The 27958-nt window shown below is 49.2% G+C and overlaps 3 protein-coding genes across 5 annotated transcripts in view; 1 reads left to right on the top strand and 2 right to left on the bottom strand.

The window, feature by feature from the left end:
• Positions 1–3387: 3387 nt before the first annotated feature.
• Positions 3388–3715, bottom strand: LOC127199805 (diazepam-binding inhibitor-like 5). The gene has a single exon (XM_051157796.1). It carries the CDS (start codon positions 3696–3698, stop codon positions 3417–3419), a length of 282 nt encoding a protein of 93 aa, XP_051013753.1. The 5' UTR covers positions 3699–3715; the 3' UTR covers positions 3388–3416.
• A 5235-nt stretch (positions 3716–8950) lies between these two features.
• On the top strand, positions 8951–12456 carry Gemin4 (gem nuclear organelle associated protein 4). Its single transcript, XM_051158362.1, has one exon. It carries the CDS (start codon positions 8951–8953, stop codon positions 12206–12208), a length of 3258 nt encoding a protein of 1085 aa, XP_051014319.1. The 3' UTR covers positions 12209–12456.
• Positions 12457–14675: 2219 nt separating this feature from the next.
• The window catches only part of Tlcd3a (TLC domain containing 3A), a 31531-nt gene continuing 18248 nt past the window's right edge, over positions 14676–27958 (bottom strand). The window contains exons 1-5 of one of the 3 annotated variants that reach the window (XM_051157984.1): positions 21431–21597; positions 21058–21141; positions 18000–18201; positions 16373–16468; positions 14676–15034 (exon numbers count right to left, since the gene is read on the bottom strand). In XM_051157984.1, coding sequence (XP_051013941.1) covers positions 14765–15034; positions 16373–16468; positions 18000–18201; positions 21058–21141; positions 21431–21552 — 774 coding nt within the window. In that variant the 5' untranslated portion in view covers positions 21553–21597 and the 3' untranslated portion in view covers positions 14676–14764. Of the gene's footprint in view, positions 15035–16372; positions 16469–17999; positions 18202–21057; positions 21142–21430; positions 21603–27958 lie in introns of those variants that run through there. The other 2 variants (XM_051157985.1, XM_051157986.1) reach the window with 2 other exon arrangements.

The raw sequence follows: 27958 nt of genomic DNA, 5'->3' as shown, positions 1-27958 counted from the left end.
TGGGGACGGGAGGAAAATTTGATTAGCTATTAATCACGTAGGTAATCCTGGAACAAGTGTTCAAATGAAGCCCAACCAGCCTGGCATAGTGGTGCATGCACGCCTTTTGTCCTCGTGCATGGGAAGCAGAGGCAGGAGACTGAGTTCCAGGCCATAGTCAGGGCTACAGTGGCCTGTCTCAAACAAAACAAAACAAAAGCCAAACCAACTGTTGAGTGCGCTCATATTTCCAGGGCCTGCTGGTAAAGTACTGTTCTAATATTTTACCACAAAAGGTCTTGGCATTTAAACGTTGGCTTTCTGAGACAGATTCACCTGATAGCTCAGAGTAGCCTGTCACATCAACATGGAGCTCAAGGTAGCTTTTAATTTTTTTTCCCTTGAGAGTCTCATTCCGTAGCCCTGGCTGGCCTGGAACTCTCTCTGTCAGCTAGATTGGTCTCCAACTCAGAGACTCACCTGCCCCCTGCTAGGCTCAAAGGTGCAGGCCACCAGACCCAGTGGCTTTCAACTTTTTTTTTTTTTTTTTTTTTTTTTTGGTACCCTTTTTAATGAAAACCAAATGTGCTTTCCCCACTTCTTTGTAAGGTGTTGCTATATTTCTGTGAACTTGGTTACATCAGAGAAACAGTTGAATGATTCCTATTTATTGGAAGTAATTGGATTCAGACTGAATAATGTAGTACAGTGACAAGTGCCAAAGCTTGTGAAAGCCACTCACCAAAAGGCATGTTTGCAAAAACCAGTATACCCCTATGTAAAGAAATTGAATGCCATCATAAGACTTTCGATAAAGTGTTCTCATACACCTCTGAGCTTGCTTACACGAGAGGAGCAGTGGAAGCATGCCTACTAATAGTAGGTTGCTGAATGCAGAGTGAATGTGGTCATATTTTAACAGCTGCTAAACATTGTGCAAGATACATTTTAAAAAAATGAATGCTGTATCAACTTTTTGTTTTGTTTGTTTTTCAAGACAGGGTTTCTCTATGTAGCCTTGGCTGTCCTACACTTGCTTTGTAGACCAGGCTGGCCTTGAACTCACAGTGATCTGCCTGCCTCTGCCTCCCAAGTGCTGGGATTAAAGGCGTGCGCCACCACACCCAGCTAAAATCAAATTCTTAAAAAGATGGTCTTGGGCTGAAGAGATGGCTCACGGGTTAAGAGCACTGACTGCTCTTCCAGAGGTCCTGAGTACAATTCCCAGCAACCACGTGGTGGCTCACAACCATCCATAATGTGATCTGATACATACTGTATACATAATAAATAAGTTAAAAAAAAAAAAAAAAGATGGTCTTGCTGGGCCAAGTGGCACATTCCTGTAATTCAAACTACTGAGGAGGCTGACAGGAGGGTTGTAAGTTCAAGACCTGAATGGGCTGTACAGAGTGAGTTCAAGGCTACTCTGGGCAACTTAGTGAAACCCTGCTTCAAAAGTACGATGGAAAAGACAGCTAAGATGGTAGGTCAGTGGTAGAGCATGGTCTGTCATGTATTTTAAATTTATGGTGACATGTATACACTTAGTCCCAGAGTTCAGGAGACAGAAGTAGCATATCTCTGTGGCTTTGAGGGCAGCCAGGGCTATATAGTGAAACTCTTGTCAAAAAAATAAATAAATAAAATGATAGTACTTTAGGGCCCATAAGTACTTTAGGGCTCTGTAGGCAAAAGCGCTTGCCACGAAAGTCTGGCAACCCAAACTTGACCCTGTGTATCCATGAAAAAGTGGAAGGAGAGAACCAATTCCACAAAGTTGTGTTCTGCCCTCCATATGCACACTTGGTGCACAAACACACACACACACACAGTTCACACACAGCAATACATTTTAATGATTAAAAAATATACTTTATAGCCATCTATAGTGAGATCTGACGCCCTCTTCTGGCCTTCAGGCAGAGCACTGTATATGTAATAAATGAATAAGTTGTTTTAAAAAAAATTTTTTTAATTAAAAAAAAATATATGCTTTATAGCCATCATGATGGTTCACGCTTGTAATCCCAGCACTCAGGAGAATCAAACGGATATCAGCGAGTTGAGGCCAGCCTGTTTTATGCAATGTATTCCAGACCAGCAAGATCCTATCCCAAAAAACAGTAAGCAGAAAAGAAAGGAGGAGGAAGAGGAGAAATAATTACCTACAGAAACTTTGTTATATGAACAGATTTGCTAGGGATCAAACCCAGAGCTTCACACATGCCAGGCAAGTGGCTACATCTTAGACATAAGACACGTTTTGGGGGGCTGGAGAGATGGCTTAGTGGTTAAGGCCACTGACTGCTCTTCCAGAAGACCCGAGTTCAAATCCCAGCACCCACATGGCAGCTCAGAACTGTCTGTAACTCCAAGATCTGACACACTCACAAAGACATACTTGCAGGCAAAACACCAATGCACATAAAATAAAGGTAATAAAATAAAAATAAAAAGACATTTTGAAGAAAAGTACTAAAAAATGTCACACTACTGTAGAGTTCTTGAAGAAGTCTACTTAGCGTTTCATATGGCAGCTTCTAGTCATAATGGTAGCACACTTGGGAGGCAGAGGCAGGTGGATCTCTGTGAGTTTGAGGCCAGCCTGGGCTACAGAGAGAGTCCAGGACAGAGAAATCCTGTCTCAAAAAACCAAAAACAAAATAAAATAAAATAAAAATAAACAAGAAAAAAAAGAAAAAACAACGCAATCCTAAGAACATTAAGGTTTTTTTTTTTTTTTTTTTTTTGGTTTTTCGAGACAGGGTTTCTCTGTGTAGCCTTGGCCATCCTGGACTCGAACTCACAGCAATCCACCTGCCTCTGCCTCCCTAGTGCTGGGATTAAAGGCGTGCGCCACCACACCCGGCTGAACATTAAGGTCTTAGAGTCTTTCAGACCCTGAGATCCTAAAGCCATCCGGCTCCATTGTCCCCCAGCTGCTGTGCCGTGATGCATGAGGTACTTGACCTCTGAGTCACTGAAAGTGTGAGTCTCACAGGAATTCTAACCTCACTGGGCCCGTGTTCTAGGCTTTTCTATTGGACTTGACTTGGTGAGTTGACAGCCCTTGATGATACAAATCCAAGGCCCCACCTTCACTTGCAACCTTGGTCATTTTCATAGCACGAGTCACCCCCATCTCCATCCAACCCCTCTTCTGCCAACGAGGCTGTAGGACTAGGAAGGCTAAGGACGCCAGCCAGACCACACAAAGCCAGACCCAGTGGAGTTTCAGCCAGCTGTGAGATGCTGAGTACCTCTCCGGGACCCTCACAGAGTTTCTCTTTTGGAACAGACCCCACCCTCGTGCAGTTCAGGTGATTTATTGGTATCTCCGCCAACCTTGCTACCCTTTCAGTGTGTTTCGGCCCCTTAAGCCCATTCCCTGCCACTGGAGCCATGCTACTTCCTTGTGTCTGCCAACATGTCTTTCAGCCAGCCTCGTTTTTCTTCAGCTCTTCGACTTTGGCGATGTAGATCCTCATGGCATCCATCTTGGACGTCCCTTTGTTCGCGTTCCACGCCTCCCATTTGGCCTTTGCTTTCACGTCCGTGGCTGGAGGGGCGGGGATGTTACAGTCGCCCTGGGTGGCCTGTTTGTAGAAGCTGTACACCAGCAGTTTCTCCTGATCGCTCACGGGACCCTTCAGCTGCTTGAGTGAAGCACAGGCCATTTCAAACTCCACTTGGCTCATTGGTGCACCAGAGGCCATGATACCTGGTACGAGAAGAGCTGGAATCAAGAAAAGCAGGTGAAGGCCGGGAGTAGTGGCGCACGCCTTTAATCCCAGTTATCGGGAGGCAGAGGCAAGCAGATCTTTGTGAGTTCGAGGCCAGCCTGGTCTACACAGCGAGTCCAGGACAGCCAAGGCTAACACAGAGAGACCCTGTCTCGAAAAACCAAAAAAGAAAAGAAAAGCAGGTGATTATTAGGCCTTGGGGAAAAAAAGAGCAAAGAGATACGTGTGGGAGGAACACGGGGCTTTCGTGTGTGTTTGATGAAGGACAAGTTGCAGACCAGGAATCTATTCCATTGGTCCTGTCCCACAGTGCTTTTTCCGGTGTGACTGCCCTTCAAAGTCATAAAGGCGCCGCCTATGAGCTCTGGAAGGTGATGCTACTACTGTCGCCCGTAGAAGGCTGTGCAGCATTATAAACATATAGAATATTTGTGGTGTCCCTGTGGCTGGATGGGGATCCGCTGCTGGTTAGCAGGCCGCTGGGGGCAAGCTATTCTGCATGGATGAATCGTGGGCAGGAGCTGCCGAGGGTTCCTAGGGGAGGGTTAATGATGGGTCCTGGCCTTAAGAGACCGGGTTCCACGCGGAGCCTGCCCACGGTACCTGTGGGTAGACGGCTGGGAAAGCCTAGGCCGAGAGAGGGCGCTGTGGGCTTGGGGCGGCTTGCGGAAGAGGAGCACGCGTGCGCACTGAACGTCAGCGGGTCGGCGGAGCGCCGCACCAGGCGAGCTGAGGGCGGGGCCTGTGACGCTCCCGTTAGCGCCGCCCTTTGTGCCGTGGCGCGGGCGCGGGGCGCCGCGTTCGCGGCCTCGGAGTGGGAGGGGCGGCCTAGTCCCGCAGCCCGCGTCGTCGCCATGGATCTAGGTGGGTTCGCGCTTCCCTGCTCCGGCCCTTGGGCCGCGCCCCGCAAAAGTCACCTCCAGGGCCGTCGGAGGCCCTGCGCTGCTCCAGCGGCGCTCTCCCGAGCCGGCTCGGGAGGTTGGGGGGCTTGAGCAGGTTTGGGGGACCTGCTGCCGCGAGGCCGGCCTCCAGCCTGCAGCTCCGCCTCGCGGTGGGTCTTCTCGATCCCTCCTCCGGCCCTCGTAGTGTCTTCCCATTGGAAAACCGCGAACGAATGTAGCCTTGGATCCCTTGAAAGTGCACAGGGCTCCTGCTGCACGTGTTTCGGAAATGCGGGGCTGGGAGGAACGGACTTCCGGCCCGTTCTTCCTTATTGAATGACTGCTGAGTTAATGAACAAGTGTCTTAGCAGATCTCCCGGTGCATAAAGCAGAGACGCTGATAACTGTCTTGGCGTTTTCTTGGCGACCACGTGCATAGCAGGGCGCCTTCCGGGGACTTCCGCACAACGGTGCTGCTCAGCCCTCGCTTGCAAGCCTGGGTTGCAGCAGCCGAGGCGGCACTTTTTAAAAACCTGAATCTGAGTGCTGCTTGGTTTGGAGTCTCCTCCTAAGCGAGGTCTGGAAAGAGGTCAGAGTTGATAGAAATCTGTGGCCATTTGCCGAGGCTCCCCACCCTGTTAGGTGTGCTCTTTAGAGGGTAAAGACGTGGAGGCTGCCCTGGGAGGCACTCCAAGATTTGCAAGTAATACGCTGTGGAGAAATGTCTTTGTAGTCAGCCAGTCCCTTGGTGTGGACGGTAGTTTCGTGCCCCGCAGCTGTGAAGAGTTCTGGCACGCTTGACTCCCGCTGGATGAGACACCCTGCAAAATTTAGTCTGGGCCTCCAGGTTCCCATCTCTAAAACAGGAGTAATAATCCTCAAGAAGTTAGTTTGATGGTTAAATGATTTTATAGATGCAAAGCTGGCTGTGGTGGCTTATATCTAGCGCTCTGAAGGCAGTGGCATGATCTTAAGAGTTCTAGGCCAAGCCAGGCGGTGGTGGCACACACCTTTAAAATCCCAGCACTTGGGACACAGAGGCAGGTGCATCTCTAAAGAGTCTAGAACAGCTAAGGCTACACAGAGAAACCCCGTCTCGAAAAACCAAAATAAAATAAAATAGAGTTCTAAGCCAACCTGGTCTCTAGTTTCAAGCCAGTTCTGGCTACATACCAAGATCCTATCTCAGAAGGAAAAATAAAAATGTATACGACCAAGCCCGGTGCCTACCAGAGTAAGCAGTCACTTCCTAGCACCAGCTACTGATAAAAAGCCTTTGAGTTTCTCCTGGCTATTGACTGAGTCTGGAACGTTTTCAAGCGGCATGTACACAGTGTCTGAAAGGCACATGTTTGGCGGCAGACATCTGTTCGGCTAAGTTGACAAATACAATAAAACTGAATTTACAATTATAAGGGAATCTGTTTGGGTCCAGGCAGAACGACCCGAGCCAGAAAGAACCCTGTCACGGCAGCCTAGCTCTGTGAGCCTGACTGCCGCTGTGGAGGCCATGTGGATTGCCTTCAGGCCTGGGTTTTGTAGGAGTGCTGATCCTTGACCGCGTGGGTGTGTGCATGTGTATGAAAATGGTTAGTGGACATTTATTATGTATACAGTGTTGTGGCTGCGTGTGCACCATGCCAGAAGAGAGCACCAGATCTCATTACAGATGGCTGTGAGCCACCATGTGGTTGCTGGGAATTGAACTCAGGACCTCTTGGAAGAGCGGCCAGTGCTCTTAACCTCTGAGCCATCTCTCCAGCTCCGGCCAGGAGATTCTTTAGTTGCCCGGAGTGATTTTTTTTTTTCTTTCTGGGGGTAAGGGAAGTTTGCGAGAGGGTGACATGACATAGCCTTGGCTAGCCTGAAACCCAGTCTGTGCATGAGTCTAGCCTCATAGAAATCTGCCTCACTTAGAGTTGGGATGGAGGCACCACAAGAGGCCAGTGGAGTCAGTTATTTCGGCTGCTGACTTTGGCCAGTGAGAGTGGGGGAGATGTGTTCCGGGGAGTATGAGGGGTTGAGGGAAGAGCTAGGCATCGGTAGGCCCTGGGAAGGGGCAGGGGGAGTCAGCAACGGTAACCATGGCCAATTTTGCTTTGATAAGACCTGTGCCCTTTTGTTTCTGTATCAGAAGAGACAGAATAGTGATAAGACTGGTCCTGCCAACAATTGAGCATTTAAATCAAGCTTTTGATGATCTGATTATTGTTAAGATATTTTATATAACCTTCCATTCTTTGATCCCTGGGAGATGTTTCAAAAGGTAGCAGTACCAAAATAGTTACAAAAGTGTGATTAGTGTATGTTGTGTGTCACGTGACCCTCAGGGTATACTATGAAGAATATATTCTCATGGATGCAGGTGAGAGACTCAATAATGTATGGCAAGACACCTTTTGTTTTTTTGAGACAGGGTGTCTCTGTGTAGCCTGGCTGTCTTGGATCTGTAGCCCAGACTGGCCTTAAACTCACAGAGATGGGACCTGTGGAAGTGCTGGGATTAAAGGAGTGAGCCGCCACTGCCAGGCACGTCACGTCTTGTTTGTTTGTTTGTTTGTTTTTGAATGACTGAGCTGGGATTTAAATCCATTGTCTAGGGGCTAGAGAGCCGGCTCAGCAGTTAAGAGGACTGTCTGCTCTTCCAAAGGTCCTGTGTTCAATTCCCAGCACCCACATGGTGGCTCACATCTATAATGCATTCTGCTGTGCAGGCATACATGTAGGCAGAACACTGTATGTGTATAAATAAATCTTATTTTAAAATCCATTGCCTGGTTAAACCCTCATGTTGCCTTGCTTTAAATGTCTGTATCACTTCTTAGCTCATTTCCTGGTTTCTGCCACAGAGCCAGAACCTTCACTAGCTTGTCCATTTTGACTGGCAGAAACTGCTGGGTGAACCTCATCCCTTTAAGGCACAGAATATTGAAAGTTGCAGGAGTGTGTTTAGAAAGAAGGAAGGCAGGGTTTGGGATTCAGTGGTCAAGTGCTTGGCTGGTATATGCAAGGCTCTGGATTAAAAAACAGGCCCAACTAGGTGCAGTGGCACAGGCCTTTAATCCCAGCACTCAGGAAGCAGAGGCAGGCAGATCTCAGTTCAAAGCCAGATGGTTCATAGTCAGGGTTTCTCTGTGTAGCCTTGCCTGTCCTAGACTCTTTTTGCAAACCAGGCTGGCCTCAAACTCATAGACTTCCTTCTGCCTCTGCCTCCCGAGTGCTGGGATCATAGGCGCGCGTGCTACTGCGCCCAGCTTTGTTTAGTTTTGTAACTACTATGTTCTGTGGGCACGAGCACAAGTGGCATTCAGAAGACAGTTTGTGGAGAGGTTGGTTCTCTCGTGGCACATCACTTCTAGGAATCAAACTCAAGCTATTAGGCATGGTGACCGATGTCACTGGCCTTTGTCACGCTTCCTTGGTGTAATTTTCCTCAGTCCTTCGCCCACTGTGGCCTCAGCAGTGCAGCTGTCCCTTTCACACTTTGCTAGGTGATCTTAGTCACTTCCTTGATTTTCTTTTTTTTTTTTTTTTGGTCTTTTGATACAGGTTTCTCTGTGTAGCCTTGGCCATCCTGGACTCACTTTGTAGACCAGGCTGGCCTCGAACTCACAGCGATCCGCCTGCCTCTGCCTCCCGAGTGCTGGGATTAAAGGCGTGCGCCACCACGCCCGGCTCACTTCCTTGATTTTCATGAACTTCTCTGGCCTATGGTCACATCAGGCCTTTTTCCTTAACTCATTGCCACTGCTGAAAGACATTACTGAATGTTCTACTGCAGACTTCCGGTAACCAAAACTGAACTTGCCTTCTCTGTAAGCCTGTCCGGAGGGGCTGGAGAGATCACTCTGGTTCTTGTAGAGGACCAGAGTTCAGTTCCCAGCAGCCACACCAGTCAGCTCAGTCACCCGTGACTCCAGCTCCAGAGGATCCAGCATCCTGGCCTCTGGGTATTGCATTCACATGCACAAACCCCACACAGACACACATACATATAATTAAAACAGAAATAAATCTTTTTTAAAATGTAAAGCCCTGTTCTGATTCCTCTCTGCCTCCTATTTCCAGTGGCATCATTGCCCTCCTGATTTTCAGGCTAGAGATCTTGAAAACCAGTTTTTGTTTTGTTTTGTTTTGTTTTTTGGTTTTTCAAGACAAGGTTTCTCTGTGTAGCCTTGGCCATCCTGGACTCACTTTGTAGACCAGGCTGGCCTCGAACTCACAGCGAGAAAACCAGTTTTTATTCCTTGTGACCCTAGCTCTTCGGGAGCACTTACCAACCAGGACTTCTTCCTCACCTGTTAACATCACAGTCCCCTCTAGCTTGATAATGACAGCCATCCAATGGCTGGTTTTTGTTTTTTGTTTTTGTTTTTTCTCCTAGCCACTGCTTACTATTCTGAGAACTTAATTAACCCTTGGCTTCTCTGTGCAGGACCCTTGAATATCTGTGAGGAAATGACTATTCTGCATGGGGGCTTCTTGATGGCTGAGCAGCTGTTCCACCCCAAAGCACTGGTACAGTTGACAAAGTCCGACTGGGAACACGTGGGGAGGCCCATCGTGGAGGCCATGAAGGAGATCTCCTCAGCCACAGTACACTCCCAGCCGTTTGCCTGGAAGAAGAAAGCACTGATCATCATCTGGGCCAAGGTCCTTCAGCCCGCCCCTGTCAGCCCTTCTGACACGGACACCCGGTGGCAGGAAGATGTGTTCTTCTCCGTGGGCAACATGATCCCTACCATCAACCGTACAGTCCTTTTTGAACTGCTCAAGTCTCTGGAAGCTTCTGGACTCTTCATTCAGCTCCTGATGGCCCTGCCCACCGCCGTCTGCCGCTCAGAACTCCAGAGCTTCCTGGAGCACATGACTGTCGACACTTCCTCCAAGGATGTGGCCTTCTTCCTGGATGTCTGGTGGGAAATGATGAAGCACAAGGGCAGTCAACAGGACCCTTTGCTCTCCCAGTTCAGGATGATGGCCCATAAATACTTGCCGTCTTCAGATGAGTTTTCCCATCCGCCAAAGAGGTTTAAGTCTGACCCAGATGTCGGTCCCACCATGCCGCTTCTGGCCATGCTCCTTAACGGGCTGAAGCAGATCCAGGAGAGAATCCTGTGCCTCGGGATGAAGTGCTATGCCTTAGCTAACTTGGCTGACATGCTGAGCGTGTTTGCGCTGAAGGAGGATGACCCCCAGGAGGTGTCTGCCACGGTGTACCTGGACAAACTAGCCACAGTGATCTCCGTGTGGAATTCAGACACCCAGAACCCGTACCATAAGCAGGCCCTGGCCGACAAGGTGAAAGAGGCAGAGCGGGACGTGAGCCTCACCTCACTGGCCAGACTCCCCAGTGAGACCGTGTTGATGGGGTTTGAGCTTATGCACAGCCTGCTGCAGGAGTGGGGTGCAGAACTGCAGGGCATGCTCAGCAGCAGCCAGGGGACAAACTATGACACCTACCGGCTCTGTGACAGCCTGACCTCCTTCAGCCAGAACTTGAAGCTCTACCTGGATACTGCCAGCATGTCCAAGGAGGAGAGGCAGGTGGTCTCTGAACTGGCCGAGTGTGTCAGGGACTTCCTGAGGAAAAGCAGCAGAGTGCTGAGTGACAAGGGCCTTGAGGACATCACTGCTGCCATTGCCATGGCCATCATTGAACAGAAGATGGACCGGCACATGGAGATGTGCTACATTTTTGCTTCTGAGAAGAAGTGGGCCTTTACAGACGAGTGGGTTGCCTGCCTAGTTAACAATAGGTCTCTCTTCAGAGAACCAGACTTGGTCTTAAGTCTGCTGGAAACAGTAACGGAAGTCATCAACTCTAACAGGGTTATCCCCCAGTCTCAGATCAAGCAAGTGATCTGCTTGACTCTGGAATGCTATGCAGACCTCTCTCTACCAGACAAAAATAAAGTCCTTTCTGGTGTCCTGCATTGTTGGGGGCCAAAGGGCCTCTCAGACAGGTTGTCTGTTTACTTGGAGGGTTTTCAGGAAGACCTCAACACAGCCTTTAACCAGCTTGCACAGAGCACGTCTGAGCAGGGCCTGGCAAAGGCCGTGGCCTCTGTGGCCCGCCTAGTGATCCTGAACCCGGAAGTCGTGGTGAAGAAGATGTGCAGCACAGCTGTGACCAATCTTGGAACACACAAGTTCCTGGCTCAGATACTCACTGCCTTCCCTGCCCTGAAGGCCACGGAAGAACAAGGACCAAATCCACGCACCAGTTTCCTGGTGTCCTGCCTCAGAGAAACCGTCTGGACAAAGTTCTCTACACCCAAAGAAGAGAAGCAGTTTCTGGAGCTGGTGAGCTGCCTGATGAATCCTGTGAAACCACAGGGGATTCCAGTTGCTGCTCTTCTGGAGCCAGAGGAGGTGCTGAAGGAGTTTGTCCTGCCTTTCCTGATGCTGGACATGGAGGAGGTCGGCCTGAGCCTGAGGCTCTTCATCCAGACCCTTGAAGCCAATGTGGGCTTGGAGGGGTATTGGTTGCAAACCTGCTCCCCGTTCCCACTGCTCTTCAGCTTGTGCCGGCTCCTGGACAGCTTCAGCAAGTTCTGGCAGCTCCCCCGAGAGAAGCGCTACCTCACTCTGGACAGCAAGGATCTCGTGACCCACATCCTGGAGGTCCTCTGTGATACAGTGCTAGCCAACACAGAGACATTCTCCCCAGATACCTGGGCCAAGTCCCTGTCCTGGCTCCACCGCAAGTTAGACCAGCTAGACTGGACCGTGGGCCTGAGACTCAAGAATTTCTTTGAAGGCCACTTCAAGTGTGAAGTACCGGCTACCCTCTTTGAGATCTGTAAGCTCTCGGAGGCTCAGTGGACCTCACAGGCCCACAAAGGGTATGGGCCTGGCACGGGGCTTCTCGCCTGGATGGAGTGCTGCGCCATCTCTAGCGCTGTCTCTAACCAGATGCTTTCCCTCCTGGTGGTGGATGTGGGCAATCCCGAGGAGGTCAGACTGTTCAGCAAAGGCTTTCTGGTGGCCCTGGTACAAGTCATGCCTTGGTGCAGCCCCCAGGAGTGGCAATGCCTTCAGCAGCTGACAAGGAAGCTGCTAGAGAAGCAACTCCTTCATGTCCCTTACAGCCTAGAGTATATTCAGTTTGTTCCCCTGCTCAACCTGAGGCCTTTCGCCCAGGAGCTCCAGCTCTCCGTCCTGTCCTTGAGAGCGTTCCAGTTTCTCTGCAGCCAGAGCTGTTGTAACTGGCTTCCGGTGGATGGTTGGAGCCATGTCGTCAGACTCCTCTGCAGCAGTCTGACCAGTGTCCTGGATGCCGTCAGGTTGATACAGTCGGTGGGTCCCTGGGCCCAGGCCCAGGCCGGGGGTCTGACTCAGGAAGCCTTGTTTGTCTATACCCAGATGTTCTGTCATGTTCTGCATATCATGGCCATGCTCCCTCAGGAGGTCTGTGAGCCCCTCTACGTGCTGGCCTTGGAAATCCTTACTTGCTATGAAACCCTGAGCAAGACCAACCCTTCTGTCAGCTCCTTGCTCCAGACTGTAGATGAGCAGCGCTTCCTAAAGTCCATCGCCAAGAATATCAACCCTGAGGAGCGGCGCCAGACCCTGCTCCAGAAGATCAGCAGCTTCTGACCTCTGAGGGCAAGAAGGAGCTGGACCTCCAACATCATGTGTCTGTGGGGCGTAGAGCTAAGAACAGACCTTAGTCACGTGAGGATGTACACACCAAGGACTACATTACAAGAGCAGTGTAAAGAAAATAGTTTCTTAGGTTATTTGTTACATACTAGTACAATAAATTTCTTTTGAGTTTAATCTTATCTTGAGCCTTTCATGGAAGTTTGGGTTTAAATATGCTCCAAAGTTAGGTTTCAGTGGTCTTTAGGATCAAGTCGTGCCGGTAGGGCAGGTGTGGGAGTGCAGCCTTCCGTAGGCTCAGGCAGAGGGGGATAGCCTGGACTACATAGTAAGATCCCAAAGTTAAAAATAAAAAAAGACACCCAACCAGAAAACAGTCCAGCTGGGGAAGAACATGTTTGTAACTGAAATTCTCCACCTAGATTTGGTAGGTAGAGGTACCTTTTTAGAAAACAAAGATACTAACAAGGTTGTAGGTTCCCAGTGAGACCCTCGCAGAGCCTTTTCAGTTAGGCTTGGCAGGACCACATCCCTCCAATCCCAGCCTGGGTGGCGGAGGTACAAGGCTCAGCTCAAGGCCAGACTTGGCTCCTAACAAGCATCTTAGTATTTCATCCTTTTTCCAAGGCTATCTCAAAAAGGGTGAGTGTGGAAAGGACGCATTCAGCACCGGTTGTGACATGTGTGCTAAAGAGGCCTGTGCCTCGCAGAAACACTGTTAAGCATACATAACCATCCACTCCACACACCCAGAAGGCTGTGCTGAGCCAGGGGCTACTGAAGGGCAGATGCCCTTGGAGGTGGATATAATTACCTTCTGCCTGGGGTGCAACTGTCTTGGCTTTGATGAGTGAGTGGCACAGGCAACAGTGTGCAGACGCATAAAAATGAAAGCATAAGGTTTCTAGAGTGATACTATACTAGAATTGATTAGGGAGGTGAGAGGAAAGGTCTTATCGCCTGCATAGCCACACTCTTGTTTAAAACAGCTTGCTGCTCAGGTCCTCTTCTTCGCCTGAACTGTTCTGTGGTCAATAGGCAGGCTTCCACTCTCCCTGCTGCTAATTGGGATTCGCCAGAGGAAGAAAAAGCCTGAGGTTATATGTGGACACTGAGCTTGACCTCTGGGCATCTTGCGTGCATCCTTTGGCACCTTAAACCAACACGTTGGACCTGAGGTATGAGTAAGGCCTGCCTGGAGGCTGTTGCTCTTCCAGATCACACTAGGAACTCACCCTACACAGCAGTCAGGCTGTGGGATGTTTGAGGAAGTCAGAGCCAGTGCACTCAATGGGTAGAGTTTAGTGCAATTTAATCACCATGTGGATGACTTACAGACACACTGACAGTAAACAAACAAAAAAACGCAAAACAGCATTTTTGTTTTTTAAATGGCACCTATTAAAGACAGACTCAAAATCCGAGACGTAGCCCTCCAGTCCTTTAGAAGTGCACGCATAGTGGATTATAAGGCACTTGTAGTGTTTTTTTTTTGGTGTTTTGCTGCCACCACCTGAGGGGGCAGCAGGTTCTCTCAAACCCAGCCTGTGGTGAGAGATGATCAGTGCTGCACCACATCCTCCTGCACACAGTGACCAGCATCGGTCCACTGGACATGTTCTGGCCGGCCTGGCTGTCGTCCCCCACCCCCACCCCCCACCCCAGTCTCTCGCCTTCTGTAGTTAAATGGCTGCACATTCAACATGGAAATGGGTCTGTCTGAGGAGGAAACGTTAGAAGCACTGGCCTACATGAGACCTCAGGTTGGTGTGCAGACCTCTGTATGAATGGGGCAGCGTCATGAGTAAACCACTACAGAAGCCATCACTTCACTTTAGCCCTGGAGCTTGAGGCCAGCTTCCCGTGTGTGCGGACACAGAGAAAACTGGGTATGAGAGGCCATGCTGAAAAGGGAATAGTGTTGGTGACTGCTTGCAACAAGCTCACAAGGTTGATACTGGTCTTTATAGCAAGTCGGCCGGCAAAGGCACAGGCCCTTGTTGGCCTGCTGAAGGGAGCCAGGTTCTCAGCCCTGCCTCCTGCCCACTGTCAGTGAGCCCTTCTGACTAGACGTCAGTAGGCATGAGAGTTCATTGCTGATGTGCAGGAGAGGACCAGGGCTGTGTAGTAAACAGTAAAAGGCATGCCCATAATGGCCTCGTGTTGAAAAAATGACACTATTTCAAAACCAAGTTGTCATTTGCTTCTGGCCCAGTATTACAGGTGCTGCCCTGAGTGGCTGAAGATGAGGAGAGCAGCGCTCACCTCCCAGAACTCTTGTCTTGGGCTCAGGGAAGGCTCCTCGAGCTTGCATTAAAACTGTTTGACAGGATCCAAGTTATCACGGGAGTGTGGTGGGGGAGGGGGAGCTCTTTTGCAAAAGGAACATACTAGAAGGTGTGTGGGGGCGGGGTGATGGGGGTCTTTTAAAAAGAAAACCTCAAATCTGGAAGCTTGTCCAGAAGGCAGAGGCTACCCCAGGCATGATCTGGTCCTTGGAATACTGAGTAGAGGTGGCAGCCAGCGTGAGTGCCAGACCCCTGAGAGTAACTAGCCATCCTTTTTGACTTTGGCAGTGTCAAAGAGCCGGGCTGCCTTCTTGCACAGCAGTGAGAACCAGTACAGCTGGGGAGAGATGAGGACAGCGTTGGCCACGTTGCAGTGTAAAGGGATATTAAATGGCACCCGGAGCGGGCTCAGTCCTTTCTGTTGGCCATAGGACCAGTACATGAAGGGAAAAAGGAGGATCCGGCAGAACAGGAAGGTGGTCAGCGTGAGGATCCCATTGACCTTGTAAAGAAGGGTATGCTGCTGCTTTAGCTGTACGGAAAGGAAGGAGAGTGCAAGGTCACCAACAGGATGGGTTATCAGGGCAGGGAGCCCAGCCTGCAGCAAACAGGTTCTTGTACAAGTCAAGGCCTACAGTGCTAAATTGCTTGGCACCCAGACGGACACACACTCAACAAAAGCAGACATACAAGCCCATGCATGTGCTTACAGAGGCCAGAATATGTTAGGTGCCGCCTTTTTTGTTGTTGTTGTTGTTGTTTTGGTTTTTCGAGACAGGATCTCTCTGTGTAGCCTTGGCTGTCCTGGACTCACTTTGTAGACCAGGCTGGCCTCGAACTCACAGAGATTTGCCTGCCCCTGCCTCCCAAGTGCTGGGATTAACCTCTCACTCTCTTGAGGCAGGGTCTCACTGAACCCAGAGCTCACCCTTTTAGCTAGGCTGCACAACGAGCCATGCCTGGCTGTCACTTGCTTCTGGCCCAGAATTATAGCTGTTGCCTTGGGTGGGTGCTTGTGCAACCAGCGGTCTTACCCACTGAGCTAGCTCCTCGGCCACCTTTTTTTTTTTTTTTAAGATTTATTTATTGCTGGGCGTGGTAACACACACCTTTAATCCCAGCACTTGGGAGGCAGAAGCAGGTGGATCGCTATGAGTTCGAGGCCAGCCTGGTCTACAAAGTGAGTCCAAGACAGCCAAGGTTACACAGAAAGAGCCCGTCTCAAAAAAAAAAAAAAAAAAACAGAAAAAAAAAAGATTTATTTATTATGTATAATGTACACCTGCAAGCCAGAAAAGTGCATCAGATCACATTATAGATGGCTGTGAGCCACCATGTGGTTGCTGGGAATTGAACTCAGGACCTCTAGAAGAGCAGTCAGTGCCCTTAACCTCTGAGCCATCTCTCCAGGCCCCCTCAGCCACCTTATATATAACCACATAATTTTACCAAGAGTGATGCTCAATTTGACCTAAGCCAACCTCCCTTATAGGTGTATAAGAATGATTGATTAAATTGTGGCCAGGAAAAAACGCAACTCTGTGTGTGTGTGTGTGTGTGTGTGTGTGTGTGTGTGTGTGTGTGTAACTTGGGTTAAAAGTCTCATCCACCTGGTTTCGATGATGAAGCAATAATGTCATTAAAGGTAGGGTCTGGTTTTTTGTTTTGTTTTGTTTTTTGTTTTTTTAGGTTTTCAAGAGAGGGTTTTTGTATAGCCTTGACTGTCCTAGACCAGGCTGGCTTAGAACTCACAGCGATCCACCTGCCTCTGCCTCAGGAGTGCCGGGATTAAAGGCGTGGGCCACCACACCCAGCGCAGAGTGGGGTCTGTTCCCTCCTCCCTCCCCTCTGCTGTCTCACCCTTACACACCTGGATCAGAACTCTGCCCAGGGACACAAAGGGAGTACTCAGCTCTGCCGTGAAGATGCAGCCGACAAAGAAGTCACCAAGCTCTCCCCGGAGCTTCTGCAGAGACAAGAAAAAGAAAGGAAGATGTGGAAGTTAGAAGCCACTGGAAGGAAGATGTAGGGCCCTGGAGAGAAGATCAGCAGGAGGCCCTGAAGGGAGAAAAGCATTAGCAGCAAGCAGCGTGTTCCTTCCCTGGCAGTCACCTGTTGAGATGCAAAGGCAAATGCAGACAGGCTCACTGTGGCTCGAGTGTGCTTCACTGGATCTCAGTGACAACAGGGAGGAACTCCAGCCTGCTTCTGCGTGTCGAAGGCACAGAGTAGGTACCAGAAGGCAAAGTCCTCACCTAATGGTTCCTTTTTCTTCCTAAAATAGCAGCCTAGCTGATGGAACGCCTGCTCAGTAACACTGGGATAAGAAAACTTGGGGCAAAAAAGATGGTTCAGCCATTAAAGGCAATGACCTATAAGCCAAAAATCTGACCCACCCATACCACTTATAGGGCCCATGTAGTGGAAGGAGAAAACACTGTTGCAAGCTATCCCTTGACCGCCACACTTGCCCCTATACCTATACATAGACACAGAATAAAACAGAATGTTGGTAGCACATGCTTTTAACCTCAACACTCAGAGATAGGAAGATTGCTATATATTTGAGAACAGCCTAGTGTACGTAGTGAGATTCTGTCACAGAAAATAAATAAACAAACAGCAACAACAACAGAAAAATCATGTCGAAGCCTATTGGTGATACAGGCTTATAATTCCAGCTGAGAATTACTGCTGGAGTAATTGGAAAGTGGAGGCAGGAGGACAAGTTCAAGGCCAACCTCAGCCACTTAGTGAGACTATTTCAAAAATTAAAAAAGAGCTGGGGACACCGCTAAGTGGTAGACTGCTTTTCTAGCAAGGTGAGGTGCTAGTTTAATTCTTGGTACTGAAAAAATAAACACAAAACAGGACTGAAAACAGAGCTCAGCGGTTAAGAGCATTGGCTGCTCTTCCAGAGAACCTAGTTCAATTCCCAGCACCAAAATAGTGGCTCAAACCATCGCTAACTGCAGTTCCAGGGAATCTAACACTTCTGGCCTCTGTAGCACCCAGGCAAGGAAATAGTACACAGACATACATGCAGGCAAAAATACCCATACACATAAGACAAAAGTAAACCTTTTAAAAAGTAACAGTGTTAGCCGGGCGTGGTGGCGCAGGCCTTTATATCCCAGCACTCGGGAGGCAGAGGCAGGCGGATCGCTGTGAGTTCGAGGCCAGCCTGGTCTACAAAGTGAGTCCAGGATGGCCAAGGATACACAAAGAAACCCTGTCTCGAAAAACCAAAAAAAAAAAAAAAAAAAAAGAAAGAAAGAAAAACAAAAACAAAAAAATAATAATAAATAACAGTGTTGGCTAGAAGTCACAGACATTTCAGGTGGCATGGTTTTCCCTAACTACTTGCATTGAAGACTGAACTCAAGGAAGCACTTATAGGAAGGAGAGTGTACGTAGGATAAAAAGATTACTCTCCCAACTCCTAAGAAATGTCAAGGCGTTCAGTTCAGTGGGGCTGCCGCCCTGAGAGGCCATACCTGTGAAATAGGCACAAGGACAAATAGAATGACCACATGATGTGTGACCATTAGGCGGTTTTCAACCAGGAAGTTCCGGAAAATGGTGGCGCGTCTGAGTTTCCGGTCTCTGGTTCGGCACCATTCGCAGAGGTACATGGCGTAGCAGTCATAGATCATGTATGGGATCAAGAACCATACATATTCTCTGGCAAGCCAGTGCCTAAAAGAAAACAATAACCATGGAAGTCAATGATGAAGCAGAAAACCAACCTTTCCACTGGCTCCCCCCCAGTTCCCTCCTCAGTCAGCTGTTATTACCCTGCACACTTCACCGTGAAGAGGGTGAGGTGCTAAGAAAAGCATCCCTGAACTAGAAAGCAAATCCTGAGGGCCCAGGGTGGAGAAGCAGGGGTTCACTCTCCCTGGAATAGAGGTCGTTTGCTGTTACCTCTGCCTGGTTTGGCTACTTATCTACAGAAGACTTGGGGCATTCGGATAGAAACTGACTCTGATGGGAGACAGGGTTCCAGGTGATTCAGCAGCTCCACCAAGGAACTGGTTGGGAAAGTGTTGTAAGTCACAGTCCACCCTTTCCAGTTTGGCTTCTCGGTTGCTCAACACTTGGGAGGCTCTCGAGAGCTTCCGGAGCTACACGTTCTCTCCTGCTTCCCCGGGCCCCAGTGCAGACAGTTTATAGGAAGCAATCCTACCATGTCATTTCCAAATCAGTAATGAAGCCTGGGTTCCATTCATTCATAAAAGTGTATCGGGCCCAGTGAATTAAGCTGCTTGCTGCTAAGCCTGGGGACCCCTCAGTTTGATCCCCAGGGCCCACGTGGCGGAAGCAGAGAATCAATTCCTGTAGGTTGTCTGACCCCTACAAGCACAGCACGGTGCACGTACTAAGCGAATACATTTACTTTAAAATGTTAAAAGCGTCCAGAAATTGGCCTGGACTTCACGGATCATATCACAAGTCACTAAATACCAAGAGAGGCTGGGACAAAAGATGTCCGTTTCCTGGCCTGGTTTTTGGGCACACGTGTTCCTATAAACTTGCCCAGTAGGAGCAAAACATTTGCTGAGCCACAATGGTTTGTTAGCTGGTCTAGAATACACACAAGAAAGACTATGTCAGCACTTACCAACATCCCACAAAAACTTCAAAGAAACATTTAAACTGAGATCAGTCCCATTCTAGAGAGTATTAGATGCACTTTGCAAACTTTGGTCGCTGTACACGGAGGAAACTTGCTGTACAGTTCTCAAACTGCCCTAAGCATCAAAGTCACTCCCAGGCTTGTGACGCTTTCTGCTCCCCAGAGACTAAAGCCACATCTAGGAGCATGTCTGTGCTTTTCACCTTGTCTTAGGGGGTGTCCCAAGGAGCCAGACCACTGAACTGCAAAACCAGAATCTAGAGAGGGTGCCATGTAAGAGTCTGTTTCTAAATAACTCCACAATTATCACAGCATGGCAGATAAATAATGCCACATATATAATAGACTTGTATGCAAACCAATTAGCTAGCTACTGCTTCTATCTGGCCCAAAAGATTGGAAGACCTGCCGGGCATGGTGGTGCACACCTTTAATCCCAGCACTCGGGAGGCAGAGGCAGGCAGATCGCTGAGTTCGAGGCCAGCCTGGTCCACAAAACGAGTCTAAGACAGCCAAGGCTACACAGAGAGACCCTATCTTGAAAAAAACAGAAAAAAAAAAAAAAATCGAAGACCTATTCTAATGCCCATCAATGGATTCATTGATTCTTATAGCAATTTCAAGTAACTACCAAGAACAGCATGGGGTGCTGGAGAGATGGCTCAGAGGTTAAGAGCACTGACTGCTCTTCCAGAGGTCCTGAGTTCAATTCCCAGCAACCACATGGTGGCTCACAACCATCTATAATGTCATCTAATGCCCTCTTCTGGCATGCGTTAATATGTATATGCATTAATAAATAAATCTTTTTTTAAAACTGCCTAAAGACAAAAAAGAAAACCATTAAAAAAAAAAAAAAAAAGAACAGCATGGTACTTACTAAGAAGGTAGAGGCAGGTGGATCTTTGTGAGTTCAAGGACAGTCCAAACTACATATTGAGACCCTATCTCAAAAAGAAGAGACATAAGAAGAAAAACATGAAATGGTGACAGTAAGAACTAAGTTAAGATCCTAGGCCACGGTGACACAGTCTCACTCTCTCTTCCAACAGGAGAAACAGGACATGGCAGGGTGGAAAATAAGGAAAGGCCACCCCGCTTTCTCAGGACACCTGCCTGTCACCCTTAGCTTCTCTAGAAGAAAAAGAGTGATTTGAAGAGCCCAAACAGGATAATAAATAATAAATAAAAGCATCTGTTATTCCACCCTTGGGAGATGGAGGACTGACACAAGTTCCATGCCAGTCAGGTCTACAGATAAAAAACCACTACCACTCTCAAAAAACAAAAAACAAACAAAACAAAAACAAGTTCCACTACTCCCCATGTCTAAACAGAATAGCCCATCCTAGTCTTAATTTATGATTTATCTCACTGAAGTGCCTTAGATGTCCATTTTCTGGCCTGACTTTGTTCACAAATGTGTCAATTATCCGAAGGCACCAGAAACCTCTTCATTATCTTGAGCAAAGGAGAAAAGCAAGAGCAATGTCTGCAGGGAAGGGTAGGGTGGACTTAGGCTGTCAAGAGAAGGGTTTGGCCACAAACACTGCTACTATCTCTGCTAGGAATGTTCCAGAGGGAGAACCCAGTGAGCACTTAAAAGAGCCAAAAGCTATACTCCCACTTATAAAGAGGGACCATCGGACCCCATCTGTCCCCTAATACGCCGCGACTTTAAAGTCGGCCTCGGCCTTTGGCTCTCTAGCATTGTTTCACTCTCTCCGTGGTTCTCCAAAGCTGGGGAGGTTACAAGCAGCAAGGGGGCACTAATTAGGGTGCACTGTTTTTCTCACCAGGCAGTCACATAGATCACAACGAATCAGTACCTGTGAGCCACTAAAATGTGAAAACTTTGGCGGAAGGGAATCCCTCAGCCCGGGAATTTGTACTTCCCACCTGGGATGGGACGTTACCTGTCGGTGATCACGTTTTTGCAGGAGAGGATGACGGTGAGCCCCGCCCCGGTGGCTAGCACTGCCTGCACAGAGGACACCAGCCTGAGGTAAGGGCAAAGAAGAGAAACCAAAGAAAGCTTCTTACTCCAGGACTGCGGACAGCATAAAGCCCGACTCTCCAACCTGCCATTCCCGGGGCCGAGACGCCTTCCTGGGCGGCCATGGCGCCGGGATGCCCAGAGCCGGGGTAGCAAGCGGGGAGAAGCACTCGCCAGCCCTTCCCGCCTAGGCCCGCCCCGCACCGAGGGGCGCTTCCCGTTGTCCCCTTTCCGCCAGCAGGCTCGGAGCGGAGGGCGGCGCCCCGCGGGGGCGGACGGCCGGGCCGTGGTACCTGGTGCCGACCGTCAGGCAGTCGTTCTCTGTCCATCCGGGCCGCGCGCGGCGCAGCGCCCAGATGCTGAGCGAGAAGAGGCCCGGGAAGAAGAGCGCGCCGCTGGCCAGCGTCAGCAGCATGGATGCGGGTGCGAGTGCGGTCGCTCGCTGCGCGCGGCGTGCTCCGGGCTGGCGGCTGGGTGGCGCGGCCCGCTCTCCCTATTTCTAATCACCGCCCGCCCCGCCCGGCCGCCGCCACTTGGGCCCCGCCAGCACTGGCCGCCCGCCCGCGGCGCTCCCCCGCGTGACCAGCTCGCTGGCCGCGATAGGCGCGGGCAGGAGCTGGGGCGGGGTCTAGCAGCTAGGCTACCGACTCCCCTGTCGGTCCCCGCGGGCGAGGGCAGGGGCCGCCCTGCAGGACGTGCACCCATGCGGGTTGCGCGCCACGGACCCCACAGCTCTGGCGGAAAGACCGGAGGGCTGTGGCCATCTGCTCTCGTCCACGGAGCATCGTGGCTTCCAATGGAAGTCTTCCTGCCCATGACGGGTGGCTTCTCAGTAATCCTCAAGAAGGCTTGAAAGCCTGCGTTTCCTCTATTCCTGCTGTGGAACTGTGGGCCTCTTGGGTCTAGATACTACCTGAGTCTTGGTAACTACTGTGGATTACAGTTGTGTCTTTATTTAACAGTTCCTGGTACCAGGTGATCCCACTTCGGCTTAGCACCTTGAAACTCGGGCGGTTTCTGGTCGGTTCAGTATCGATAGCTTCTCTTGGGAGAGAATCTGCTTTGGGTTGTAGCTTCCTAACTTCACAAATGTGTGAATGCGTCGGAAGGCAAGGATGGGGAGGTGGCTGTTTACAATTCACGAATACACAGTACAATCGAAAGCAACTACAGGTCTCTTCAGATCACCAGCATGAAGGATGCACTCCCAAAGTCTCATTAGAAGGCGTCGGCGGGAACAGCTGGACTCAGTCTCTTTAGGCCACTGGTTTCGTCAATTGTGGAAAGAGGAGGAAGTTGGATACAAGCCCTTCAAGGCTTTTCCAACTGTGAAGTCTTATCATTCTGGGACCTCTATAAAATAGCAGATGGTTTCTGCTAGACGCCAATAAATTAACGTTCAGTTAGTAGCATAGAGATATAGCGAACTTAACTTTTGCTTGTTTCAATTTGTATATAATTAGTGGGCCTGAGCTTTTCTTAACTTAATTTCTCTTTTTGTATTTTTTACTATTGCTAGGCTGTGCTTTGGCGGGGGGGGGGGGGGGGGGGGGGGGCGGATTAAGACAATGTTGCTACTGTGAATTTAGTTGACATTAAGATAACAAAGCTCAAAGAGAATCGGGGCTTTCATCCACTTAGGGCAGGCTGCCTCTCTGCTTCCCCAGTTCACAGCTAAGGTTAAATGGTAAAATGAAAAGGACTCTTCAGTTGGGTACCAAGGTGTCTCACAAGAAACACTCTCATGTGAACAGAAAACACGTACCTGTAAACATCTTTCTGCATCCCACCTTCTATCTCCTATCCATGCAATCCAGGTCACCTCCAGCTCTCCCTGTGACAATGTGGTTCTAACTCCTGCCTGCTCTGCTGGGAGAGATCAGCAACAAGTAACAAGTGTGCTAACAATGTCCAGTGGTAAGGAGCCTCCTCCACACAGGAAGATGCCCACTTCAGCTGTCTTCATGGACTGAACACAAAACAACAGGTGTCTCATATATAGAACTGTAGTGAAAGGAAACATGTTTTTTTTTTGTTTTGTTTTGTTTTGATCCCAAGTGTGAGATGTGAAACAGACTTGTGGGAGGATCTGCCGTGTTATTCTGCGGAAAACAGACTTGTGAGAGAACAGGTGATGTTTGTCCACTGGAAGAGGAACCGCGTCTTGCAGGGGCATGGTCTTTGCCAACCGATGAACATCCTAGTCTGGACTCTGAGAGGAGATAGATACCCAAAACAAGAGGCAGGGTTTTGATCTTGGCTGTTCATCACTCTACTTCAAGAAGCTGAGAGAGAGAGAGAGAGAGAGAGAGAGAGAGAGAGAGAGAGAGAGAGAGAGAACCATTCCAGGGAAGGCTTTGAGGCTCCAGGTTCCAGCGGCTGTGGCTACAGTCACCTCTGAATTGCTGGTTTACTGTTGCAGTCTATTGGAAGCCTGCCGACTACATCAGTGGAATCCCTCCAGGGAACTGAGTATGAAAAAGATCTTCTTCTCCTGTTCCTATTAACCTCTTTTCTCTCCTATCTAGGGTGGGTGGGTTTGGAAGGGAGGTGTAAGCATTAAAGAACCCCAAATAAAGTAGGTTTGAAAAAGTTCAAAGCCTACATAGAAATAGAAGAAAAAATCAGTTTGCAACGTTGTGCCCACAGAAGTCACCACAATGTTTAGATTGATTCACTATAAAACCGACAAGCATAAACTTGAACTTGGCTTTTCAGGTGATTAAAAAAAAAAACCCTGTGGGAAAATGATAACGCTGAACCAAAAGCACCAAGCACTAAGGGAAGGGGAAGAGGGAGCTCTGAACTAAAAGAAAAAAATAAATAAATAAATGGTGGTGGCACACAGCTTTCACCCCAGCCCTCAGGAGGCAGAGGCAGGCAGATCTCTGGTTCAAGGCCAGCCTGGTCTACAAAGTGAGTTCCAGGATAGCCAGGGCTACACAGAGAAACCCTATCTCAAACAACAACAAAAAGCTGTTTGTCCCTCAAAGGATTTTTTTTTTCCATGTTAAGTGTCTAACCCCCAGCCTTTCACTTGCCAAGTATGTGCTCAGCCACCAAGATACACTCAGCCCACTTCAAGCCCTTGAGCTCTGTCAAACACTCCCTCCTCCAGAGAGGTTCCCATGTTCTTCAAGGCAGACATACACATTCATTTCCTAATGGGCTTTTTTTTTTTCCCCAATGAAAAAAGTCTGGAACTTGATATGTACACCAGCCTGGACACAAACTCACAGAGATCTACTTACCTCTGCCTCCCAGAGCTGTCTGTGTATTCTCTATCCCAAATTAGGCATGGTACCTTTCCAGGTTCAACAAATGATATGCTGAAACTGTAATGTTGAGATCTATACCATATGCTAGGCACTGAATCCAACACTTGTGTGAGTTGATTAAATCCCCGCCATAAATCTGCTACTGTGTGTGTGGGGGAGGGGAAGGGAATGGGAGTCAGACCAGAGCAATTAAAAACCTACCCCAGCACACAGTGTGGTGGCGCACGCCCTTAATCCCAGCACTCTGGAGGCAGAGGCAGGCGGATCACTGTGAGTTCGACGCCAGCCTGGTCCACAAAGCGAGTTCAGGACAGCCAAGGCTACACAGAGAGACCCTGTCTCAAACAAACAAACAAACAAATAAAAAGCTGCTCCAAGTATACTGCTGGCCGCAGAATGGGGGCGGAGCTTAGCACTTTCTACCTTCAGGGCTGATGTGCTTAATGATTATATTGCTTTTAAACTTGATACTCCTTCTCAACATGGTTTCAGAGTAATAGCTATGGGCCAGGTGGTGGTGGTGCACGCCTTTAATCCCAGCACTAAGGAGGCAGAGTCAGGCAGATCTCTGTGAGTTCGAGGCCAACCTGGTCTACAAAGGGAGTCTAGGACAGCCAAGGCTGTCTCGAAAAAACCAAAACAGAGCTGGGCGTGGTGGCACACACCTTTAATCCCAGCACTCGGGAGGCAGAGGCAGGCAGATCACTGTGAGTTCGAGGCCAGCCTGGTCTACAAAGTGAATCCAGGATGGCTAAGGCTACACAGAGAAACCCTGTCTCAGAAAAAAAAAATCAAAACAAAACAAAACAGCCGGGCATGGTGGCACACGCCTTTAATCCCAGCACTCGGGAGGCAGAGGCAGGCGGATCGCTGTGAGTTCGAGGCCAGCCTGGTCTACAAAGTGAGTCCAGGATGGCCAAGGGTATCCAGAGAAACCCTGTCTCGAAAAACCAAACCAAACCAAACCAAAACAAAACAAAAAAACCAGAGGAATAGCTATATAACTCCTGTCCCTCATTGTTTACTTACAAATTTAAGTACGGGACATGGAATTTGTGGGCTCTAATGCTGCTTTCTAAAAAGGTGTGCATGCGTGTAGTGTGTATGTGTGTATGCTCGTGTACCCGCATGTGTGCAAGTGGGGTGTGTGTGTGTGTGTGTGTGTGTGTGTGTGTACTCCCATAACACACAGGCATTCAGCCAGCGGAAGTATGGACTCTGCTCTATCACTTCCTGCTTTAGTCCTTTAAGGCAGGACCTCTTGTTGAACCTGGAATGAGGCTGGCTGCACTTCCAACAGCCCTGGAGTTAGTGTCCACGCCTACACCTAGCTTTCTGTGTGGTTGCTGGGATTCAAAACCCAGGTCACCACGCTTGCACGGCAAACGCTCTTAGCCACTGAGCTTTGCCCCAGCCCTAACATTACTATTAATACTAAAGACAAGCATATTGTTGGTTACTTTTTGTACACAAAGACGCCTCGATGTGAAGGGGACGCTGACTTGCCACCCTGGGAAATAAAAGGACTCCACTTGAAACCTGGGCCTTTTGGTTTGAGTTTAAGGGTTATGTCAACTGCTTTGCACCACGGTGGTACAATTGTTGAACTTTCCCATTTGCTGCTTGTATGGGTTTCCAGCGTGAAATTTGGGTCGGATGTGATGGTATACACTTGTAATCCTAGCTTGGGAGACTAAGGAAGTGTGTTCCAGACAAGCCTGAGCTCCACAGCGAGTTCCAGCTGAGCTGAGGCCTTATAAGATTCTGTTTAAAAAAAAAAAAAAAGTCTGAAACTTGGATGCTAGATTGTTAAGACTCCTTTACCAGACTCACCTTGTCTCACTGGGGCTAGAGCGACCTCCTGGTGAGGTGATAGTACCTGTTACATAAAGGACTTGATTTCCGTCCTCAGAGCCCCTGTGAAACATGGACTGTGCACCACGGTAAGCTTGAAGCCCCAGCTCCGGAGAGGTGTGGACAGGCAGATCCCTGGGCCAGGGATGACAATCAGCCTGGTCTATGTTTGTTTGTTTGGTTGGTTGGTTTTTTGAGACAGGGTTTCTCTGTGCAATCTTGGCTGTCCTAGACTCGCTTTGTAGACCAGGCTGGCCTTGAACTCACAGTGATCCGCCTGCCTCTTGCCTCCCGAGTGCTGGGATTAAAGGCGTGCGCCACCGCGCCCAGCCTGGTCTATGGAGAGCCCTGGACCAATGACAGACCCTGTCTCAAAAACACAAGCTGAGAAGAGGAACCTCATTTTGGGAAGGCCATGATGTGGGGAGTCCACCACTGAAGCGCGTGGTCCTCCCTTTCTGTTCCTCTCTCCATTTCTCTAGGCTGCCTGGACATCACTACCAGAGAGGATGCGGAGAGTCTCCCTGTGACTGCTTCCCACACATAAACTGAAAATATCTTGTTTTCTTGTGAAATATTTGCCAATTCCCAAGTGGCTACCATATATGTGCTCTGTGGGCCACTCCCTGTCATCTAAGAGATCAGCTTCCGGTCCAGGAAAGTGTTCCTACAAAGAAACAATTGAGATTCACACATCTTTATTTTGAACTCCAGAATGAGAATTTGGAGGTCTTATCCATTCACGTGCTTTAAAAATCCTAATAGAGTACATGAAATTTGTTTGTTTTTGTTTTTTTGTTTTTTGTTTTTAGACAGAGTCTCTCTATGTTAGCCTTGGCTGTCCTGGACTCACTTTATAGATAGGCCAGCCTCAAACTCACAGCAATCCTCCTGCCTATGCCTCCCTAGTGCTGGGATTAAAGGCATTTGCCACCACGCCCAGCTGAGTACACGAAATCTTTTTTTGTTTGTTTTGTTTTTTCGAGACAGGGTTTCTCTGTGTAGCCTTGGCTGCCCTGGACTCACTTTGTAGACCAGGCTGGCCTCGAACTCACAGCGATCCACCTGCCTCTGCCTCCCGAGTGCTGAGATTAAAGGCGTGCGCCACCACGCCCGGCTGAGTACACGAAATCTTAAAGTCAGGTATTTGGTTTGGACCACATTTCTTTGTCATATTAGGGACGGATGGAACAGAGACAGAGTTGGAAGGAGGGCCAGAAAATGAACTGATAGGGAAAGGCCAGGGGAGGAAGATGATCAAGAGAGTCCAAGTGAGGCTAGAGAGATGGCTTAGCAGCTAGGGTACACACTGCTCTTGCAGAGGACCTGAGTTCAGTTCCTATTACCTACATAGGGCCGCTCACAGCCATCTGCCAGTCCAGCTACAGCTTTTTTGGCCTCTGAAGGCACCTGTGCATGCACGTGTGCACACCCACCCACCCACGCGCACACACACACACACACACACACAAATAAAAATACAGCCGGGTGTGATGATGCACACCTTTGATCCCAGCACTCAGGAGGCAGAGGCAGGTGGATCCCTGTGAGTTTGAGGCCAGCCTGGGGTACAAGGAGAGTTCCAGCACAGCTATGGCTATTATACAGAGAAACCCTGTCTCGGGGGAAAAAAGAGAGAGGGAGAGAGAGAGAGAGAGAGAGACCAAAATAGAGTTTTAGGGAATAGAC

This window comes from Acomys russatus, chromosome 16 (assembly GCF_903995435.1).
Source record: "Acomys russatus chromosome 16, mAcoRus1.1, whole genome shotgun sequence".
NCBI lineage: Eukaryota > Metazoa > Chordata > Mammalia > Rodentia > Muridae > Acomys > Acomys russatus.
Note: the sequence above shows the minus strand (reverse complement) of the source record. Positions and strands in the feature narration are given on the sequence as shown.